We start from the raw sequence: 24,510 nt of genomic DNA, 5'->3' as shown, positions 1-24,510 counted from the left end.
CAAGAAAAATAAGATGTATCATCATGGGCTTCATGACGAAGCTACCTTAGACAACTATAACTCATGAACCCCACGTGTTGATGCAGAGCTGAGAATGAAAGAAGGGTTAAGTGGTGACTTAAGGAGTTCTCCGACAAGTTATGAAAATGATGTGCTCAAGAATTGCAAGAAGTGTTCTACCTTAAGGAATGGACGAAGGGATTTCAAGAAATAATCCTTAAGGGAAACATGAAATGTCTCCTTATGTTTAGAACGTACTGCAAATCAATATATTGCTAAAGGTTATAATTGGACAGAAGGGTCACTCAGTGCTAAGTGTTATGATAGTAAGTGCAATGTTTCTATTTGAAGAACAAGAAATAAGAAAGCATTCTTAAGGAAATGATGGGACTTTCTTAAGTCTAGATAAAGAAGTGTATCATCGAGGACTTCATGGACAAGCTACTGTGAACGGCTAAAAATAATTAACATCACTCGAAGATTGTAAGACCAAGGATAATCTGGTAGGTTTGGAAGCTAAAGAAATGATGTGAATACAAAAAGTATTAATTATACAAGGACTAAGCAGGTTTCGAGGACGAAACCTCTTATAAGGTGGGTAGACTTGTAACATCCCAAGTTTCGTCGGTATTTAAAGGAATTGGGTTTAATTAAATTATAAAAGAAAATTGTAATAATCTAAATTTGGAGGGGAATAAGTGTCATTATATGAAAATTTAAACACGAAACCCTAGCCTCTTCCTATAAATGTAGCCACCATCTCACTTATAATCATCCTAGCCTCCAAACACATTCTTTAACAAATTCCCGTTTTTTAGAAAATAACCCACAAAGACACGATGATTATCGGAGATCTAACAGTCGGATCGGTCTCAAATTTTAATTAAGTGTTCATGGCATAAAAATGAAGATTTACACTGATCAGATCTTCAATCAGAGGTCAGGAAGTCCAGTTTTTATCAGCAAAACCGTAATAGATAAAAATGGAATTTTCCGGTCACTATTAAGCTTTTCGGGAAACTGTAGCGGTGTTTTCCTGCAAAGGTGAGTTGATGGGTTTGTAGATCGGGGCGATATGGTTCTGTGGCCACTTGAATCACTCAGTTCTGAGTCGTTTGATATAGTTTTGGTCTATTCGAGTCATTTCGAACATAAACCTCAAATGTACGTTTTTATTAAAACGGTTTACTTTTTGTGTACGGATTTGCATGAAAATTGGTAGGATGATAGAACGGGCCATGATTATTGATGAAGTAATGAACTTGATAGTAAACGGGTTAGTTGGTTCGTTTCGGGTAAAATGTGTAGTGTTCAGTTAATGAAAAGGGCGTGTAAACGAAGTCGGTTTTGCATGAAACTTGGTAGGATAGTAAATCGGACCTTATTATGTGAGAAAAATGTGAACTTGAACGTAAACAAGTTTTTTGGAATGAAACAGGTAATACGGGTGACATTTGGATGCATATGATGTTAGAGCATAAGTGTGTGTATCAGTATATGTATGTATGCACGTATATCTACCTCAACGCATATGTATGTACGTATAAGGATGGAGGCGCATATGTATTGACTGCATAAGCTAATGGGCGCATAAGTATAAGTTATGCAGCACATGACTTATACGGGCCGTATAAGTTATACGGACGAATAAGTTATACGGGTATAACTTATACGGAGTATAACTTATACATGTAGGGTGAGCTTGAAATATAACTTATACGTGAATGACTTATATGCGAGTGACTTATACGCTGGAGGATACTTATACACCTAAAAACGTGTACGTGCTAACTGAATTTCCAAATAAAGAAAAGATATATGGGGAATAAGTACGTGTATGATGTGTATGACTCACACGGTGTATAAGAAAAGAATAAGTGATAAATTAATACAAAAATGTATATTTTAATAATGATAAAGACCTAAAAAGAAAGACCAAGGCTAGAATAGATACGTAAGAGCACGCGAGTAGTAGTTATACTTATGTGCCTTGTTACACAGTTAGCCGTGCTAAGTTGAAGAGAGGTGTTACCATCAATTCCGAAAGAAACAGGACACATGTGAGTTTCTAGCCCCATTTTCTTATTATGTTTTTAGGGCTGTGTGTATACTCAATGTGATTTGTTAATACACTTATGTTAAGTGGTAAGTGTATGCTATTTGTGTGTTTATTGATGATATATGAATAATATTGAATGTAGAAGGAATTAGAAATATACAAGTAAACGCATATGTTCATATGCATGTCTATGGTATGGTCGTATGGTTATTCGATGCATAAGGGAACCGGACCCTAATAATATTCGAGGGAGAAGGGAACCAGACCCAAATAATATCCAAGGCATAAGGGAACGGGACCCTAATAATATCCGAGGCAGAAGGGAACCAGACCCTAATAATATTCGAGGTAGAAAGGGAACCGGGTCCTAATAACTAGGGCTGGGATATCGTGTATACCTATACACGATAAGACACGAAAACGAAATGTGTAAACCTGTACACGACACGAAAACTTATCGTGTACCTGTAACCCAAACACGAACACGAACCTATTACTACCCGGTATACACGATAATAGACGATATTACACGATAATAGCTGTGTAGAAACACATATTTGACAACCTTTTAGCGAAACAAAAGTCGACGAAAGTTCATAACAGTCTTAAAATAAAACATAAATCCATGCTCTTTAACAAATTTAAGACAAAAACACATAGAATTCTAATCAAAACATCTGTTGAAAACAATATCAAGTTCCAAACTTCCAAGTTCCAATTGGTCTTTCTTCTCAAATCATCAATTCCAAACAAGCAAACAATCAAACCTACACACAATATAAGTATAGTCAATTAGTCATATTAATAATGGACAATTGGACATATTCATATAGTTTTATCAAGTAACATTATTAGAAAGTTTTAGAGTGAGGTACATTAGGATTGTTCATTGTTTTTAGAGAACAACACTACTTGAAGCATTTGGAGTTGGTACCTTAGGATTGTTCATCGAGTTTGAAGCATTTGATTCACAACTAATGTCAAGCGACATTTTATCTTCAGTGAGCTCTTCCACACTAACTTTGTTAGAACCTACAAAGTACAAACAAACATATACATTATATAATTAATATAATATCATGTATAAAACTTATTAAAATCAAGAAAAGATTGACATTTCAAAAATCTCCTTGTAACCAATCTTTTGTGAATATTAAGCCTCAACGGTAGCTTTACTAAGTGAACTTCGATGTTCGGTAATCACTCTTCCACTTGCCCTAAATGTTGACTCCGATGCCGCAGTAGATACTGGAATAGTCAAAAAGTCTCTTGCCATCCTCGCTAGTATGGGATATCTAAACTCATTGGCTTTCCAAAAAGCCAACTCTTGACTCCTCTAAGTACAATCGCAGTTTTGAATTTTGGTTAGTTGTAAAATCTTTACTTTGAAATTTATCAAAATCCTAAAACATATTAATAAAAAAATTAGTTAGTTAATAATTAAAATAAAATATACATAAAACAAATAAATGAACAAACATAAAAATTACCTTAAGTCTTGAACTCGCTCCATATGTTGAAACACCACTTGTGTCCTTAACACCTTTGCTACCATCTGAAGTAGGTGTTGAATCATTCCTTGTATCCTCACCCTCATTTAACATGGAAATAGCATATTAATGAAAAGTAGAATGCAATAACTGAGCAACATGTGTATATTCACTACTTTCCTCCTATAAACTTTTGAATAACTCCAATCGATAAAATGCAACTTGAATCTAGGATCCAACACCACAGCTGCGGCTAACGTAGGACTAAAATCATACCAATATTTTTGAAACTTCCCCATCATCAAGTTTGCTATATTTTTTATATACTCATCTTCAGAATTCATCCCATCATACATAGTCAAATAAGCCAAAAAAACATGTGCACAGTACAAGTTTGCAGTCGGATATTTGGTACCCGAAAAATATTTGTCACATAATACTTCAAGGAACGAACATTTTTTTTCAATCCTATCCAACTCTAATGCAATTTAACATTCTTTATAATTAGAATCACGCAATTCAAAATGGCTAAATGCACGTCGATAAAAAAGAGCACCATCAAACATTAAATATGTTGAATTCCACCTAGTAACAACATCTTGCCTTAACCCCTTTTATTTTTTAATTGAACACAACTCAACACATTCAAAAACTTTTCCTTCCATTGTTGTGAACCTTTCACATACTTGATACTCTCTCTTAATTTGTAAACACAATCACCAATTTCCTTCAACCCATCTTGCACAATCAAGTTCAAAATATGAGCACAACATATCAAGTGAAAGAAAAGCACCCTTAGAAACAAGTGATGATTTTGTATTCAATTTTTCTCTTAGAAGCCTAATGAAAGCATCATTAGAAGATGCATTATCCAATGCACACTAAATATATATATATTTTTTCTATACCCCACTCTACTAGAATAGAAAACACATTTTCACATATGGCAACACTAGCATGAGGTGGTGGCATAAAAGAAAATGATAAAACTCTCTTTTGCAAAACCCAATGTTTATCAATATAGTGAACTGTAATTGCTAAATACCCATCAGTAGTAATAGAAGTCCATAAATCTTTAGTTAAGCATAACCTCCCAGGTGATTCCATAAGAATAACTTTCAACTTTTCTTTTTCTCTCTTAAACTTTTGCACTAAATCATATTTTACGGTATTTCTATAGGGAATATTCACATCAGGCTGCAGATACTTAAACAAATATCTAAAAGCCTTACACCCAACAAATGATAAAGGTAATTTATGCATCACAATAGCATCTATAATCATCTCACGAAACGTATTGTTAGATAAAGAAGACGACTTTAACTTCATGTCACTATTTAAAAGCATTTGACCAACATCTTTATAAGTAGAACCAAAGCAACTTTTTATGTGTTTCGTATGATTACCCATACCTTGGCCATGATCATATATCATGATATAATGGCATTTCTTGCACTCGGCTGGAATCCCTTTTCCTACTTTTTTGTTAGTGTGTTTAATGAAGTACTGCCACACAGGAGATATCTCTTTTCTTTCGTTTTGTTTTCTCTTTAACCCAGATTTGCTATCGTTTATATCTTCTTCCTCCACCGAGTGAACCTCATCATCCACATCCATATCCATTGAGAAGCCATCTTCTAAATCAACTTGGATAGAATCACTCTCTGTAACGTTTCCGACGAAACCAGGTATACCCTAACCGGTAGACGTTAGTTACGTCATACGTAATATCGGGTACATGAGTTACCATGGTAATTATACGAGAATACATGGTTCATTGTATTGATTGTACGTGAATATATAATTCACCGTATTGGATATGCGATCAAACGATCGATAGTTATTAAAGCCCGAATGAATCGAGGGTTCAATTATAGACGAGATATATGATATTTAGTGATGTTACGAAGTATTAAAGCTTCGGGATAAGTGGATTAAAGCACAGAAAAAAAAGGATTTCGATTTAATGGTACGACGGTACATTAAACGAAACCTTTAATACCAAACCGAGCAAGAGATGATCGATCAAGCCGAAAAAGATGCGCAATTATTAATAATATGACGTTTTAAGTTAATAAATGTTATGGTTTAAGTTTTTAAAGTTTTTAAATCGGTTTTATATAAATTTCATTTTAAAGCCGAAAAACGACCGTTTTAACCTCGTTTTAAGCCGAATCAGACATTTAACCGAAAAACGAACTAAACCAGATTATCCAAAACATTATCCGGATTTCGAGAATCCAAACTTGTGGCTAGAAATGAAGAGGTGGGTCCCACCCCACCCCTCCCTTATGCCGATCGGACTCTATGTCCACATTCCCATTCTTATTTTCTTTTTTCTCATCAATTCTCTCAACATCCTTCAATCCTTTCCACTTTAACATCCAAAAATCCGGAAATTGAGCAAGAAAACCGAGGTAAGAATCGAGTTAATCACGTGTTCATCTTGGTTTCTTGAGTTTGTTTGCAAGAAAATGAGGTTTCAAAGATGGAAACCGATTCTTGCATGATCAAGTGATGTATACGGGTTATACAAGGGATCTTGGTCCAAGAAAGGAGTTAAACGAATCAAAAACGAATTTTTACGGTTAAATCCTTGTTTTTGGGATCATAACCGAAACCATGAAAGAAATGGCTTGATCGTGAGTGTAACTTGCTTGGTATTGTGGTATGTTGTTTGTAGGCTCTGTGTTTAGTGGTAGATAAGGCGGAAAGACGAGTTTGTAGCTTGTAGTGGCGGAAAACGAAAGGTATATTCGGTTTATGTCGGTGTATGTGTTTTTGGGCAGATTGTTGGTCGTTTAGAGTTAGGTCATGAAATTTTACAGGGATGTTCTACACATGAAAATAAGAGTTTTGTGAATTTTTGGTAATTTTTGGATAAAGGATGAATATTTGGTGAATTTAATGCTCGGTTTTGGCCAAAAATGGTGAAAAATAGTTAAATATCATGAAAAATTCTGGAAAATTTCAGATAAGCTTTTTATATCATGTATAAGTCACACACAAAATTTGAGGTCCGATGGAGAAGTCTAAGTACGCTTTTCGGTTAAACGAGTTCTAGGGATTTCTAGCTCGGTTTTTGTAAAAAGGGCATGTAAAAGAAGATTTTGGTTCTGGAAAAATTACAGGGGACTATGTGGATTGCAGGGGACATCTAGGAAAAATTTGGGATTTTTCTAAGATCGTTTGGTATTTACGACATATTTAGTGTTTAAATGGTGTTTAAAAATAGATAAATAAATTTTAAATATAAGAATTAATTCTGGAAATATTTTTATAAAATTCCCCACTGTTAAAAAGTGATTTGTGCAAAATTTCAAGATCCGGGAGTAAACGGATAATTAATCGTGCTAAATATCAAACTTTTAAAGTTAAAACGCGTAAACCGGTGAAGTTCGCTTAAGCGAGCTGACTGGTGTATAAAAACCCTAAAAATGGACTATTTTCATATAATTGAGTTAAACAAGTAAAAATGAATCATCCGAAAATAATTCGGATGATTTGGGTATTTTTAACCGATTTAACAGTTTCTGGTACGCCAAAGACGGAAACGGGTCCCGCGGTCAATCGGGGCGTCTAAACCGAGTACTAATTTCACCACTTTAAATTATCAGTCAACAACTATTTTCGGGTCGTGTGTGACCAAACTCATTTTGAAACATAAAATTTGATAACCGTGTTAGGCACGCAAAACGGGGAAAACAAGCTATTAGAAGATTTGACTGTTGAACTCTAAACGACATCACAATCTGAGTCCGGAGATGTGTTTCTGGGTTAACAGTGCCCCCAGAACGGGTACAGTGCTGGGTTAACAGTGTCCCCAGATGTACCAGTCGATATGGTTAAAAGATTATATAAACAATAAGTGTATAATAACGATCTTAGGAATCATATTACAGATTGGACGCGTTAATTGATAATGATTGTTGTTACCTGCTTGCATGTGCTAAGGTGAGTTTCACGAGCCCCTTTTTACTGAACTGTTTTAAATATTTTCCCGGGGCGGAAAGCATGTTTCTATCAAAATGTTTAAGTACATGCTGATCGCATGGAAATGAATGTATTTATATAATGTTTATTGTACGGGAATCGTACGGAAATGTGCTAATATGGTAATTGTCTGAGTTGTTAATATTGTAAGGTCCCGCAACAGTGTTCTGGGTTAACAGTGTCCCCAGAGATTATTGGAAGTGTTCTGGGTTAACAGTGTCCCCAGAGATTATTGGAAGTGTTCTGGGTTAACAGTGTCCCCAGAGATTATTGGAAGTGTTCTGGGTTAACAGTGTCCCCAGAGGTTATTGGAAGTGTTCTGGGTTAACAGATGTTTCACTTGTGGGCTCAGCATAATTACATCGATAATATTATATTATGATATGGATTTATCATGGTTTACTAAAATTGTGAAACTCACCAACTATTCGTAGTTGACCCGTTTTCTCACATGCTTTTCAGGTACAATTTAGATGTAGTGATTGCTTACGTGCTAAGTGCTTGATGTGTGTAAGATTTGTGTGCGGGATGTTAGGATACATTAAACAGATAGAATTATGAATCGTATTGTATGATAGGTGTATCACCTAGATGGTAATGAAAGATTAGATAATGTAATTTGAAGTATATTAATGCATTCAGTTTTCTTTATAAACAATGTGGTTGATATCAGAGGTGTCTGTCGCAATTGAGATAATATCAAGTTTTCACTCCCCCACCTCTTGAAAATCTTGTAAGATATGATTGAGACACTTAAGGCTCCCACTGATCTTTAATATCTCTAGAAAAACTACATAAGGAGTTTCAATGATGTATGTAATGTGGGAATTTCTCATATATATGTTAGACTTGATTTGATTTCATTAACGTCCAGATGTCATAATAAACTTAGGGACATATTTAGAATAAATCGTATTAGTTATATATAAATGGATCTCTTTAAAACCATGGATCATAGAAGTCATATTAGATACAAGTAAATAGCTTTTTAAATGATAAAAGAATTATGTCTTAATATTCTGTTTGAATAAGTTCCACGAATGTCAGTGAAATATAACTTATGGTGGACCCATACTTATTCCTTAAGCCAAGTAATGTTTTATGGCATTTAACACATGATTAAAATCACTAAGAATGAGATTAGATGAAAATATCACCCTCATCAACCATGTCATGATTTCTCATGAAATTTGGTTTTAATGGATGAATTTTATAAGTGTCATTTGTCTTTTGTTAAATTTTTATTTGCATTATAACAAAAGTTGTGAAAGTATACATTATCATCTAGTTCTATTTTATAAATGTTTCAATCCAGATATTGATAACAAATAATATAAGAGTTTAAGGTAAGAGTGACTTTATGTTGGCTATGGAAACCTTATAACTGTCATAATGTAACTTAAGTATTGATACTAAATTCTGATTAATCTTCAGAATATTTAAGGTATCATAAAGTGTAATTAAAAGACAGTTTATCATGGTTCTAATAACCTTAACATTTAAATTTGTCACTAACACTCATGTTAGTTATTTGTTGATTTCGGGTAAACATATAGAACTAGACTCAACAAATCATGTGTTAATGGGAATATTAGGATTAGCATACTTATATATCATTATTCTACAACTATCAATTTTAGCCAGTTGTTCTTTTGAATTATGGATAGTCTTGTAATGTCTATGCCTAATCTAATGACATATTTTTGCAATGGGACTTCTCCTTAAGAAACCTAAAGCTGGAAGTAATACTTGTATTTTGTCTATGAACCTTAGAATATCCTCTTATAGGTTTTAGTGGTAGTGAGTTGAATAATATCTTATTTCTAGCACCAGACATTTCTTTTTGTGTACATATGTTGTTGATCAACACACTCATTTTCCTTTGGTACTTCTGAGTGTTATAGTTGATACTTAAGGCAACAAATTGTAATATTAGAAACTTTTAGTATGTAATGCATTAGAAAAGTGTACTTATTTCCATGTGTGAGCCCTTAACTTTATGGTCATTGTATTGTACATTATGATGTATTCAATAACGTCATTTAACCTTATTGTTAGAACTTTTAAGGAGTGCATGAATCTTAGGAGTTATTTTGATTAGTCTTAGGAAAAATTAAATCTAGAATAACTCTAGTGATAGCATTTATTTATATAAGTTCTTGATTATCATTATCGTAAGAGACATTATGATTGACTCATTCTATTTGTTATGCTCCGGTTTTCAATGGAATGATTGTTATTATAAAGAGCAGTAAGATAGTCATATCATGTCTTAAGGGATAACTAAAACTGAGAATAGCTAAATATTATTGAAACTCTTTATGATGTAAAACTTATATTATGTTTTAATATTAGAGTGGACTATTTAGATGAGATAATTATTTATAGAAGAAAATTTTAGTGAGTAATGTTATGGGATATTAAGATAATACATATTAAAACTTATGATCATTAGATTAATGAAGGATCATTAATATGAGGATCATTATATTTTATTGAAGATGTGATATGTCTATTATTAACATCAAACTAATATACTATAATTAAAAGTTCTACTTAAACAAAAAATAAATCACCTTTGGGCAGAAGTAAAATTTATTTAAGTATGTGTGCAAAACAATTGTATCCCATCACCTTTGGGCAGAAGTGATACAATTATTTTAATTATGCACGGGTTAGTTTTGCTAGATATAAATGCAACGCGCCACCTTTGGGCAGAAGTGAGACATTTGTGTCATGTTATGCCAAAACTAACAAAAGCTTTCAATTAGACTTGAATGATATGGTAAATGTAACTCATCACCTTTGGGCAGAAGTGATACATCAAAAGTTCATTCAAGTTAAGCCTTTATGTTTTGTAAAATTTTATAATGTTTAAGTATTTACAAAACATTTTAATGAGTTAATAGCAAAAACTTTCTGGGTAAAATTAAGGATTTCGAGAAATAACGTTTTCGGGTAAATTATAATTTTCGGATGATATGTGTTTTTGGTTAATATGTTTTCGAGTATTATGGGTTTTCGGGTAAAGTAATGAGTTTTCGGAAAATTAGTGTGCTTGCGGGAAAAAGATTGGAAAACTATTCCAAAAAAATAAATAAATAAAAAATAAAAAAATAAAAAAAAATATATCCCGTATAAGGCCATAAAGTTTAAAATCCAAGAACTCTAAAATCCAAAAATTAATATTATCCTAATTAAACTGAAAACACAATAAACATTAATAAAACACATACAATTAATTCCGTAAACTAGTTGCCCTAAACTGATTTCGAAATCTAAAATGATAGTAATAAGATTGGGTTCAAATCTTTTAAGGATTAACAATTATATCTATTTCCTATTTTAATGGGATTCAAATCTTTTTAGAAAATACCAAAACTTTTAATTAATTCAAGATTTGAAAAATTATATCCCTAAATTAACTTTAACAGATTTTTAATCCAGATTTGAACCAAAATATATTATAATTTTCAAAAAATTATGATGAACACGAAGACATCGTTGAAAATTTTAATTATTAAACATATACAAAAACTGGAATCGAAATATTTAAACATGATTTTAACAGATTTCGAAATTATTAGGGTTTATTAAATATGAATTTTAGCGATTTTAAACAGTATCATATATTGTTTCCGTAATAGAACATGAAAAAGAAACCGAAAAAATTAGGGTTTATCAAGTTTTAGTCCATGTCTTCTAATTCAATTCCAGATTTAGGGAAAACATGAAGAACTGATTAATCAACATCACTCTGATGCCACATGTTGATCAGTTCTTCATGTAAGTAATAGAAGTCATGATAAATATTAAACCTATGAACCTGTTACAGCATGAAGAGTAGTAACCGCAGCAGGGTATGATGTAGCCGACATACTTGTCATCTTGATCGAGTTCCCCTTTAGGATGTATAGTTAAGGATGATTAGGGCTCTTGAGAGGAACCCGGTTTAAAAGAGAGAGGAGACACGTGATTTCTTATTTTTGTGTGAGATTAGGTTATGATGTTAATTTATTCTCTCTATATATACACCCAAGGGGAAACCCTTTATTAGCTATTAAGAGTAATATGGCCCATCAATAATTACTAAGCTAATATATAATAAGGTATAATTAATTATTTTGATCTATTATTATATAAATGATAATGATGGCCATATAAATAAATATATAAAATATATTTATTCTTACATACATGAATGCCAATACGTAAAATGACATCAACAGTTTTGGTTTTGAGGTTTTTCTGTACCTTTTAAGATCATGTCGCGCATGGCAACTATATCACCGCCCGCAGAAAAGGCATTGTCATTACCCTGCATGGAATATTTATAACTATTATTAAAGAGTTCGTCATAGTTTAAATTTGTAATACTAAGAAAATGAATCATATTAACTCACCTTCATTACCTACATTAGGGTTATGTTCCCAAATTTCATATACTTTCTGTAACTTCTTCATCTGTAGCCGTCATTGTAGACCATAATAATATTGAAAGAAATTAAACATTTGAGAGTTGGTTAAATTATATACTTAGTGCCAAAAGTTAAGGTAAAAATTAACTTTGAACCAGTAAAGGGTTAAGTAGCATAATTACATCAAAGACCAATGATGATTAACTGGTAGTTCTTTATACTTTTAATTAACATATCATTTTAATTATCACAGTGTCATATTGAAATGATCTAGAGTTGGTAATGATTGAGAGGGATGTGTATGTTAGTATCCATCCAGGCCGAACCCGAACCCTAAATTCTTAGAAACTAAAAACCAAAGACATATATGGTGGCCCGGTCTCGGTCTTTTAGGTTTTGTCTTTTAGGCTAAGATGTTTCATAATTGGGTTTTTTACGTGGTCCGAACCCGAATTCCGTCACTTCCAAAATCAAGATCGAGATTTGAATGATATATGTTTAATCGTTGTTGTCTTGGGTCGGGAATTTGGGTTTCTCGGTCCAACCCAAATTTTGTTTCGCCGTAAGGATTGGATAAAGAAGCCACAGTTGATTCATTCATAAATTTCTCCCAATCAACTCGTTAAAATTTATTATCAAGTCATGGTTAAACATAGTTGAACTTAAATTGGAGCTCATTAATAAACCGAGCTTTATATTATATATATTAAGTTATGATATAAATAATTTAATAGTTAACAAATAAAAAACGAGTCGAGCCGAAATCAAGTTCCAATTTTAAAAAAAATTACTCATAAACCTTGCTCAAGCTTTAAAAAAGCCTATGTCGAGCTCCCATCATATGTAAAACGAGCCGAACTCCAACTCCTATCTTATGTTAAACCGACAGAACTCAAGCCTAAAGAGACTTGGGTTTAACTAAACTCATATACACCCCTAGCAATACTGTGTAGGGAAAACATTATTTTTACTAGACTATTTATTGTGGGTTCCCTATGGGCACGTTGGCGTTTATTACACAACACTAAGGAACTGGGGTGCCAAAGGGTCGGGTTGTAGTGGGTTAACGTTCGTGACACTTTCTTTTTTCTTTCTTTTTTTTGGATTCTATGCGACGGTCATGTAAGCGTTACTTAAAAAAAGGGTCCTACTAGAGACACCACCCCAAATTAAAAACACCCACCCAATCCGCCACGGATCGGGCGATCCGCCATGGATCAAAGGCTTTTGTCTTATTATGTCAAAGGGTTTTGTCTTATTATATCTGTACCGGATCCGCCATGGATTGGGCGATCCGTCACAGACCTCGTTCACGTCTACCTCGGACTATAAAATCAGTCAAACATCGTACATGATCTGCCAGGGATCGGGCGATCCGCCACTGATTAATTCAATAATTGAATTTTAAGGCTCTCGTCTCCCTTTCTCTATATATTAGATGTTCCACTCACTTTGTTAAGATATTGTACTCACAATATATAAAAAGAAGTATCTAACCTAATATTTGTTATAATATACAAAGATAATGTCGTTGTATGATATTTTGTTTGGTGACGGGAACGACGAGCAGTCGGGGTACGCATATAACGATCATCCGAAACAGTCGGGCTTGCCAGATTTGAATGAACTTCCAGACTCGAACCATGAGCTGGGCTATGCAAATATCAAGTAGTACGACTTACCAAATCCTGACCAGGTTATTTAGTATATTTATATAGTACAACAGCGCGCTAGTTATTTTTTAAATATTATACATGGCCATTATATTTTATCAGGGGTATATCATATACAGTAGTCACCCTTCCTGGCCGGAGGATAATTGGACATCGCCGAATACATATGATGCCAGACTCGAACAGCCTTATGGTCAGTCTTCGCAGCAATTACATGTAGACGGTCCGTAATACAGAACCTAGAATTCGTACCAGTTACCTTTAGGAGAGCAACCATACATGTCAAGACCAGTCACAAGCAACGTCGTTGATGGCTTCAAGAGGCTCACGGCGAAGGAGGCGATGACGATGTTGATAATGATGATGATGGTGATCTTTACATACGCGAGACGACATTTTCCTATGTAACTGATAATGTATGACCTATGTTTTTTTTTAACTTATTATTATTCTTCTTCAACACGTTACTAAATATTACTTTATTTACATTGCTTGATGTCAGTATTTTAATTCTCTTGATGAGTTGGTGGATTGGGTTAAGAAGACAGGACAGGAGCATGGTTGTGTTATCTCTGTCCAATGTTCAAGGAACAAAAGTGTTGAACTTGTATGCAATCAAGGTGGGGAACCAAAACTCAAGGCCAGGGTGAGGCATACCGGGAGTATTAAAAGGGGTTGTCCATTTAAACTTGTTGGGAGGTGCAACGCGGCAGGTAATTGTTGGAAGCTAGAGGTTGTCAACGAGACGCACAATCACGGTCCCATTGTGTTTGAGGAGGGGCATTTGGCTCTAAGGAAACTGACCGACGAGGAAGTTGATGTGGTTGCGATGTTACATAGGCAGGGTCTGAGGCCTACTCAAATTAAGACAGCCATAAAGGAAAGCTTTCCCGGTAACAAATGTATTACTAGGGACATATACAATGTCGTGAAGCTCGTTGATGACCAAGATAAAATTGGTGACACCCCATGCAGGTACTTTTTGTAAGAATATTATTATTTTGTAAAACTCTTTTTAATGTATATTATTTTAAATATATATTATTTGGTTTTATTATATATAAAATATATATATTCTGTAAGATTTAATAAGAATATTATTTATAATATTATTTTATTATATTATTTTTGTTATAATTCTGATATTTAGTAATTTTTTGTTAAACCCAACGTAGGTACTTGAAAACTTTCTTCAAACCATGGGTTTACCTTTTACACATGGGAGAATCCTTCCACCAACAAGTTGGAGAATGTTTTCTTCTGTCATGAGAAGTCGCATACCATGTGGAGTGCGTTCCCATATTTGTTGTTGATTGACACGACGTACAACACCAACATGTACAAGTTGCCGTTTGTTTAGTTTGTTGGTGTGGCGTAGTGATGAAGGCCCAACTATTGAAGAACAGGCCATGTTATATTTGGAGGCTCATGATCGTGTCTCCAAAGGTGGCCCACGAAAACGGGCATAACTTGGCTCACGAAGCTCCGTTTCAGGCCCATTACCAGTCAAATCGAAGCTTGAGACGAGGAGCACATTGTGGCAAACAGCCTACGGCGGTTTGGCCCCTGTCTGAAGTCCAAAAACGACTCCTAATTAAAGTTATGGGTCATTTTATGTTTTTTTGTCAGTTTTTATGTTTTTGTTTTTGGGTTTGTGTTTGGCCCATGGCCCATTTTAGGCCCATTTCGTATTTGAAACTCTATTTATATTATGTTGATGTAATCTGAAGAGATAGACTTGAATTTTATAATAATTAATTTTTCTCTTCATTTTCCCTGACCTTTGGGTGGGATTTTTAGGGTTTGGAAGTTCTTCACGGTATTCGATTGAATCAACGTGATTCAATCTTCTGTTTGGTTTTACCGCTGCATCACGTAGACATCAAAGTCTTTCTGTATTGCACACGCGGATATCTTTAGGGAACAAGAGTGTAATTTCACATGGGCCCTAGAACGACTTAAAGACATGCTCGGCGATTGTAGGGAGTCGCGTGTCATCCTGACTGAAAAGGACCAAGCCTTGATGAAATCCTGTGAAATAGTCTTTCCCGAAGCTACCAAAAACCTTTGTAGGTGGCACATCACACAGAACATAAAGAAAAAACATAAGAGTCTTTTTCAGACAGATATCTTTGAATCCTTCTCTTACTGATGGAAAGTACTGTATGAGTCGCCAACAAAAATTATGTACGACTACAACTGCGGTCAAATGGAAGCAACGTTAGCTGGACACGAAAGACGTGGTAAGTCTTTGTCCCGTATACAAACATGATTTCAGATTCTAGTTGTACATTGCCTATATTGTTTTTTTATTTTTTTCTAGAGGCTTGGTATTATATTCGCGACAACTGGTTGGATCCATACAAAGAAAAGTTCGTGTCCAGCTGGATTGACGACCGACTAAACTTCGGCGAGCATACAACAAACAGAGTAGAGGGCCAGCACACGAACTTGAAAAGATACCTTCCGGAGCCGAACAATTCGCTAGACTCTATTGCGGCGTTTGCCCTTCAAGTCGTGAATTCCCAAATGGAAGAAATCGGTGCGAACCTTGAAGACTCCCGTGTTAGGATCAAGAAGTACCATAAGTTGACTTTGTTTAATAAGCTACATAATAGGGTGTCAATTTTTGCTCTCACTAAACTTGACAAAGAGCTTACATTGCTTGACACATTGCAAGATACGGGGAATTCGTGCGACCACCGGTTACAAACATTTTGGGGCTTGTCGGGTGCTTTATAGCTTAACTGGTACACTATTAACAATATGCGTATTCCATTAAAAGACATAGACCCCTTTTGGAGGAAGCTCGATTTCAGTCCGGCGTTTGTTCGATACGAAGAACCAGGCTATGAAGCGAACAGGAAGATGTGAAAAAACAAGTTCTAGGACTAAACAACCGATGCAAAAAAAAAGTCTACTCTCAAAGATAATGTATGTTCTTCCTGGGAAATCAAACAAGGAGTAGCCTGAGAAACAAGAGGACCCTCGGGGGGCATCCAAATCTAAACCAACAAGCCAAAAAAAGAGAAACCCCTAGACAGAGCTCGTACTCCCCGTCCCCGTCAACTGATCCCCACAAACACAGCTCGTACTCCCCGTCCCCGTCATTTGATCCCTACAGACACACCTTGTACTCCATGTCCCCGTCATTTGATCCCCACAGACACAGCTCGTACGCCCCTCCCCGTCATTTGATCCCCACAGACATAGTTTGTACACCCCCTCCATGTCACGGGAACCAACACCCGAAACCCCCACCCATTCGTTGTCACGTTCCCAGTCTCAGTCTCAGCCTCAGTTTAAGATACTTAAACCACCGAAATGTTCATCTAAAAGCAACAGACCGCAACCGACCTTGGTTTTCCATTACTGCGTAACCCAAAGCACATCCCATTCATATAAAAAGTATACGCACCTGATTCCCACATGGGCATACCCGTTCATCTCAGGAATAAGCGATGTAAAGCCAGATGGTAATTGCGGTTTCCGAGCAATCGCTCTCGGTTTAGGAATGCGTCAAATAGACTGGAAGGACGTTAGAGCACATGAGGAATGAGTTGGACACTAACTAATCGTGGTGGAGGAACAGGTTGAACTACGAGACAACCGGTAATTATGACACGGTTCGTAATTCGCTAGACTACTCGACGTCTGCTTTATTCCAGTAAAAGAATAGCTGGTTTACGATACCTGGGCACAAACATGTAGTGGCTCAAACGTATGACTGTGTTTTAATCAATCTCCATCTGACTTCTAGTGAGAGTTACTTCCCTATTAGAATGAGTCCGGAACCACTATCTCATATTCCAGTTATAGCTATCTTAAATGTTAAAGATCAAATTAGAAGGGAATTTCCCCGTGCCGCTACCAGCACATCAATGGGAAGGATACGCAAATGAAGCGGCACACGAATTGAAGTCTTTGTACGAAGATCGTATAAAAGAGTATCTTCGAATAAGGGAAACTTTGCGAGTGCAAACTGAAGAGCCAGTTTATTTAAAGTGACGTGTACGCTGTAGTTTGAGAAACTATGAATAAAATGTTTGTATTATTATGAATAATTATTAATAAAATGTTTGTGTTATCAACAATGTTTTTTACATATCCTTTTTTTTATATATACTTGAGAATGATAAAATATATAAAAATAAAATAAAAAAATCAACAATTTTTTATAATATATTTTTTAAAATAATATATTTTTTAAATATTATATTTTTTTAATATAATATTTTAAAAATAAAATATTTTTAAAATAAAATATAATAAGGAATAATATAAAATAATACAATAAATATCTGCATGTGGATCAGATCCGCCAAGGATTGACCGATCCGCCACGGATTCTGCTGCAGATCAGATCCGTGGCGGATCGATCAATCCTTGGCGGATCTGATCCATATTTGATTGTGTTAAATATCCACGGGTTATAACCGTTCAACTCGCCAAAACCTCAAAAAAACGCTCAACATTCAATCAAAACATCACCAGATTATACCACCAAAACCACCACACCGGAAAATAATGACGACAAGGTCCGAAAATAGCATCTACACAGCCATAATAATTTCGTTCAGAAATAGGGGGGGCTGTGTAAATTCTATTTTGGAGTCTGTTATTATTGCAAAATAAAATCATATGTTGGCGGAAAATAATGACGACGGCCGACGGGGTCCGAAAATAGCATCTACAATGCCATAATAATTTCGTTCAGAAATAGTGGTGGCTGTGTAAATGCTATTTTGGAGTCCGTTATTATTACAAAATAAAACCATATGTTGGTTTTGTAGATGCTATTTTGAACTTATGTGCTACCAGTGCAGCTGCTGTGAACTAACGGAACACTTTAGTAGTCCCCCTTCATAGATCCCAATAATGTCCTTTATTGGGGATTGTGGCGATTGTGGGGATCAGCACTGGTCAGCCACACAATAAAGTCATGTATCAACCTTCATGGGGTTTCCAGTATCAACAAAGATTGCACTGATGTGCCCACATGGGGTGCATCGAGCAATCTTTGGTTTTTATGAATTCGGTGTCACCCCAAATTATCGCCTTGCTGATGTTAACAGATCAATGACTTCATTATATCAGCAAGGTTTGACACAGCTAATGGAGGATATATGTGGGCATAACGGTACATGTATAGGGTACATTATTTAAAGTTATCCGGTGTATCCTGGTGGATTTGACATTCCAGTGACTGGAGTGCTGTGACCGACATAAATATGCGGGCATAACTGTACCCCACTATATGAATCTGGTGTCCCCCGTAATATCCGCAAAGGGCTGACCCAGCTGCTGGAGGAGATATGTGGGGAAAACCTATAGACGTGACCGACACAGATTTGCTCACTTGCCGGTGAGTGGAGAGCCGCGGCAAATATCTTCTGTGTAGATGCTATTTTTGGAGTGGTTATCCAGAAGAACTGCTAATAAATCCGAAGATGATTAGGAAATAGACGATGTATAGATGCTTTTTGATGTAATTATTCAAATTTGTAATTTATTATTGGTTTAATATAAAATTTGTGTTGTTATTAGTATAAATCCGTTTATATATTATGAATATAATATTATTTTATATAAAATATATTCAAATTTGTACTCACAATATATAAAATATTATAAAAATACGAATTAATGTTTTTATGTTGTATAAATATTACTCACAATATTTAAAAATTATATAATATATTTTAAATGTTAATACGTGGCGGATCGGTCGATCTCTAGCGGATCGATGTTCACACACAGATACTATGCACGCTGTCTGGTTACACTTTCAAACATAACAAACACAAACCCTAACACAGCGATTCCAGATCCGAACTTCTTCGCCGTTTAACATAAGTTATTCCAGATCCGAGCCGACAACATCAAGGTAAATAAAATACATGTATTAAACTCTAGTTTGATATATGTTTTGATTTTGATTTAGGTTTTGATATAGGTTGAGGTTTTAAATCGGGTTTGGATTAGGATTTGAAAATGGGTTGGATTAAGGGTTCGATGTTAGATTTGGGTTTTAGGTTATCAAACTTTTTCAAAACGGGTTTGGATTCGGATTTGAAGACGGGTTTGTATTAGGGTTTGAAAACGGGTTTGATAATGAAGCAGGTTAGATTTGGGTTTCAGGTTAACAAACGGATTTGAAAACGGGTGTGATAATGAAACGGGTTAGATTTGGGTTTGAGGTTAACAAACGGTTTTGAAAACGGGTTTGATAATGAAACGGGTTAGAAAACGGGTTATCTGTATTATATAATTATAATAAAATAAAAATAAACATTATATTTATATCTTAAACATAGATGGCGAATACCTACGTTAAAGGGGATGATCATATAGTTGGCTACGAGCCTTTGACGTTTAACCCAGAGTTCGAGTCTGATTTCCATGTCCGGTTTACCCAGCTTCGGCGTATGGTGCCGCAACCTACCTCGACTTTGTCTAAGAAGTTTATAGAAAGTGTTCGGGTGGAGGAGAGGATAAAAAGTATTGTTGGGACTAATACACCGTGGGAGAGATTGTTTACCACCCAACAGCCAGCGTACCGGGCGCTCATGCTAGAGTTTTACACTCGTTCATTTTTAGGTATTTTTTTTTCTTTTTAATTAAATTATAAAGTAGATTTAACGAACGTGTAAATATTGTTTAAGGCCACACCGGATGAAGAGCCACAGGTCCAGATGATGCTGCTGGTGCGGATACCCGTCAGGCGGAGGTTCGGTTCCTTATGTTCGGGGAGGATCGTTATCTGTCGATGAAGGAGTTTGCTTTGGCGCTCGTCTTGAACACACCTTGGGATTTAATCGAGCCTGTTTACATGGATAGCATACACGATACACCAGATAAGTTTGCTTTGGCGCTCGGCTTGTACACACCTCCGTGACCTGTTTTTTTTGCGATCCCTGCTTACGGGGAGACATTGGAACCTAGCTCACGCGTTCGGCGACTACTTCGCCATTTACTGGCACAGGCAGGGCCGCGGGTCGTTGGTCGGTGGTACGTTCGTTATGCGGATTGCGATTGCTTTGGGCTACGGGGACCGACTGGATGACCTACCCATTCAGCCGCCGATTCTCCTGCGTGAGCTGGGCCGTTCACGGGTACATGGCATGCGCAGCATTCGGAACATTAACGGCCAGTATCACCTGGTCACTGATCTACATGCTCCCCCGTACGTTGAGATCCCACTTGTTGAGCCTCCGCCAATCGAGGTGTCGGATGTGCATATTTAGGGCGCCGAGGTTGACAATGCAGACGATGATGAGGGCGAGGACGGTGATCAAGTACGTTTTATTTTATCGTTTAATTGTTTTTTGTATCTTCTTGTTATTAACGTTAATTTATAGTGTTCATAACAGCCACCACATCAGCACCAGCAGCACGTTCCGCGTACATATTAAGCTGTGTGTTTGGATGCGGCCACTGACTCCAGGCTACGGAGAGTAGAGAGTGACGTGTCACAGCTCGTAGTTAGATGACCTGGATGTTTGGGTATATGTCTGCCCAACAGCATGGAGCCGGTACACAACACCAGCGCCACGTTTTGACGAGGAGGGGAGCGATGACGACGCGGGCGGTGCTGCATTTTAGATTTGTTTTTTGTATGATGTTTCTTTTTCCCGAACTCGTTTGTTTTTTTTTTCGAACTCATAATGTATTAAATATTATTATTATATAAATTGATTATGCGTTATGCTTATTTTGTTTGTTTTCAATTTTAAAATTGTTGTTTCGTTATTACTTTAGGACCGATCAAAAATTGGTTACACCCGACTAAAAAAAAGAAAACAAACAGAACTCGTTATGTAGTCATTATTATTATATAAATCTCGTTCTTTTTATTTTATTCGTTTTTAATTTTAAAATTGTTGTTTCGTTGTCACCTTAAAAACCGATCAAAAATGGTTATACCCCGACTAACAAAACAAAACAAAATACAAAACAAACAAAAGAAAAGAAATAAAAGAAAAGACAACAAAAATACAATAAAAAAAAAAAAAAAAAGAAGATAGCAAAACGACAAAAAAACACATTTTCCAAAACCCCAAGCAATCCATAGCGGATCGCCCGATACATGACGGATTGAGTTGGTGTTTTGGAAACACCATATGGTGTATCTAACAAACCTCTAAAAAATTGATTAAACCTGTCTCATACACCACACACATGCACCATGTTTTGGAAAAAAAATTCATAAATAGGAAATATGAAAGGGGTGTAATGGTTTATAGGAGAGAGAATTTTTTTGAGTTTCTAGATGTTCCGTCATTTTAAATGGCGGAACCACCATGATTCCAGAACCTGTCAGAAACGGTCTAGTGACCTGGATGTTATTTTGGTGTTCCACCATTTGAAATGGCGGAAGTGACATATTAACCACATGTTCCGCCATTTGAAATGACGGAACACAATTTTCACCCCTTGGTTGCCCCTATTCATTTTTCTCACTTCCGCAATTTGAAATGGCGTAAGTGAATAGTATAATATCCTGTAACATCTGATGAGGGCATGTTGAAAAACTATTCACTTCCGCCATCTGAAATGGGGGATGTGAACAGTACCGACATTTTATGACATGACATGACATGACTTTCTGGCATCTTTTTGACCCAACACTATTTCACTTTCCGTCATTTCAAATGACAGAAGTGAACAGTGACTTATGACACGGTTTTCTGCTTACTTTTTTGACTACACAACATTTGACACGACTTTTTTTGTTTTTACCATACTATTCACTAATGCAATTTCAAATGGCAGAAGTGAATAGCGACTCATTTCTGCTTACTTTTTTGACCACATATTAAAAACTAACACATTTGACAAGACTTTTTTGTTTTTACCATACTATTCACTCATGCCATTTCAAATGACGTAAGTGAACAATATAATTTAACTTCTTTATAATAAGAATATCTACGTAATTAAGATTAAAAAGGTATTTTTTAAATAGGTAATTTATTTTTTTCATTTTTTCTATTAATTTGTTTATTAACCATACCTATAATATTTTTTTGAAAATGACAAATATGACAAATCGACATTTTTTTGTTAATGGGTAAATATCATCCACTCTCGTATCTTCAGCGAGTATTTACCACACATATCGACGTTTTAATGTGTGGTCAAAAAAGTAAGCAGAAATGAGTCACTGTCCACTTCCGCCATTTGAAGTGGCATAAGTGAATAGTATGGTAAAAATAAAAAAACTCTTGTCAAATTTAGTTTTTAATGTGTGGTCAAAAAAGTAAGCAGAAATGAGTCACTTTTCACTTTCGTCATTTGAAATGGTATTAGTGAATAGTATGGTAAAAACAAAAAAGTCTTGTCAAATGTTGTGTGGTCAAAAAGGTAAGCAGAAAAGTGTGTCATAAGTCACTGTTCACTTCCGCCATTTGAAATGACGGAAGTGAATAGTGTGGTCAATGTGCCAGAAAGTCATGTCATGTCATGAATTGTCGGTGCTGTTCACATCTGCAATTTCATATGGCGGAAGTGAATAGTTGGTCAACATGCCCTCGTCAGATGTGTCAGGGTATTATACTATTCACTTACGCCATTTCAAATGGCGAAAGTGAGAAAAATGAATATGGGCAGCATATAAGGGGTGAAAATTGTGTTCCGCCATTTCAAATGGCAGAACATGTGGTTAATATGTCACTTCCGCCATTTCAAATGACGGAACACCAAAATAACATCCTGGTCACTAGATCGTTTCAGACAGGTTATGCAATCATGGTGGGTTCCGCCATTTCAAATGGCGAAACACCTAGAAACCTAAAATTTTTTTCTCTATCCTATAAACCATTACACCACTTTCATATTTCCTATTTATAAAATTTTTTCCATGTTTTCTAGACTATATCATACCTCACTCACCATATATCTTTCATTTCTTCTCTACATTTTTACAAAATATGGACTCGCACTCGGACAATCCATTGTTCGAATTTTTGTACCCCGACTCTATTAGATTAAGAATAGGAAGGGGATGTGATTTTTGCTGCGGTTCGAGCATCGACCCAAGTTTTAATCGAAGAACTATGTACAAGACGACCTCCACTTCAATGGGATTGTGAGGGTACTCATGACCTTTTGGTGAAAGATTATTTTTCTAAAGACTCGTACAATAGTCAACAATTTCAGTGCCGTTTTCGGATGAGCCGCCAATTATTCTTTCAAATTGTCAGCGATTTACAATGCGAGTTTATATATTTCCAAAAAAAGAAAGATTCGAGACGTAAACTAAGATTTTTTACTTTGCAAAAGTGCATCGCCGCAATTTGTCAAATGTCAAACAGGACTTCGAGCAACGCAAGAAGTGTTTGAAGACATTTGAAAAACGGCTCGGGAGATTCTTTATTATTATTATTATTATTATTATTATTACCGCTACTTTTATTGTTGTTATTATTCATTTTGCTGTTGTTAAATATTATTATTACGTGTTCTTTATTTCTACAGAAAAAAAATATTTGAGGATTCCAAATATTTGGAGAATGTATGTGGTCTATTTACAAAAACATAGTTTTGCTAGGATGTTTGGTAGCATTGATTACATAAACCGGGAGTGGGCAACTTGTCCAATTGGTTGTCAAGGTCAACATAATCGAGTGATCATGATAATCCGTCACTGATAGTTGAAGAGTCAAATCGTACAATCAATGGATTTGACATACGTATTTTCGTACAATCAATGGATCGTTCTTATACAATCATCTCTTGTGTGTGACGATTTTATATACGGAGTTGCACTTAGGTCGTCATTTTTTGCAAATGATGTTGAGTACAATTACAAATATCTTTTAGTCGACGCTATATATCCTTAGTGGGCTGGCTATGTTGGTGAGTATATTTGAATT

At 35.5% G+C, this 24,510-nt stretch overlaps 2 protein-coding genes across 2 annotated transcripts; one reads left to right on the top strand and one right to left on the bottom strand.

Annotated features, from left to right (window-relative positions):
- Positions 1-3,360: 3,360 nt before the first annotated feature.
- LOC143590606 (zinc finger BED domain-containing protein DAYSLEEPER-like) lies at positions 3,361-5,172 on the bottom strand. Its single transcript, XM_077071037.1, has 4 exons — positions 4,458-5,172; positions 3,741-4,027; positions 3,550-3,651; positions 3,361-3,462 (listed from the first exon to the last, which is right to left on the bottom strand). Exons 1-4 carry the CDS (start codon positions 5,170-5,172, stop codon positions 3,361-3,363), a joined length of 1,206 nt encoding a protein of 401 aa, XP_076927152.1.
- An 8,740-nt stretch (positions 5,173-13,912) lies between these two features.
- LOC143590605 (uncharacterized) lies at positions 13,913-14,621 on the top strand. Its single transcript, XM_077071036.1, has 2 exons — positions 13,913-14,002; positions 14,136-14,621. The coding sequence occupies exons 1-2, from the start codon at positions 13,913-13,915 to the stop codon at positions 14,619-14,621; spliced, it is 576 nt and encodes a 191-aa protein (XP_076927151.1).
- Positions 14,622-24,510: the final 9,889 nt, after the last annotated feature.

The sequence above is a fragment of the Bidens hawaiensis genome, unplaced genomic scaffold, assembly GCF_021521415.1.
Source record: "Bidens hawaiensis isolate Kalapana, Puna unplaced genomic scaffold, B.hawaiensis_p1.1 tig00038689_1, whole genome shotgun sequence".
NCBI classification, from domain to species: domain Eukaryota; kingdom Viridiplantae; phylum Streptophyta; class Magnoliopsida; order Asterales; family Asteraceae; genus Bidens; species Bidens hawaiensis.
The sequence above is the reverse complement of the archived record's forward strand: the minus strand, read 5'-3'. Positions and strand labels throughout refer to the sequence as shown.

What these genes read in the sequence shown, in the direction of transcription:
- LOC143590605 (XM_077071036.1), top strand. Translation starts at nt 13,913, where the DNA reads ATGTCAAGACCAGTCACAAGCAACGTCGTTGATGGCTTCAAGAGGCTC. An exon ending in TGTTGATAATGATGATGATG is followed by an intron (nt 14,003 to 14,135) that starts GTGATCTTTACA and finishes GCTTGATGTCAG; the next exon opens with TATTTTAATTCTCTTGATGA.
- LOC143590606 (XM_077071037.1), bottom strand. Translation starts at nt 5,172, where the DNA reads ATGGATATGGATGTGGATGATGAGGTTCACTCGGTGGAGGAAGAAGAT. An exon ending in TTCTATTCTAGTAGAGTGGG is followed by an intron (nt 4,028 to 4,457) that starts GTATAGAAAAAA and finishes AAATTGCATTAG; the next exon opens with AGTTGGATAGGATTGAAAAA. An exon ending in GAGCGAGTTCAAGACTTAAG is followed by an intron (nt 3,463 to 3,549) that starts GTAATTTTTATG and finishes AATATGTTTTAG; the next exon opens with GATTTTGATAAATTTCAAAG.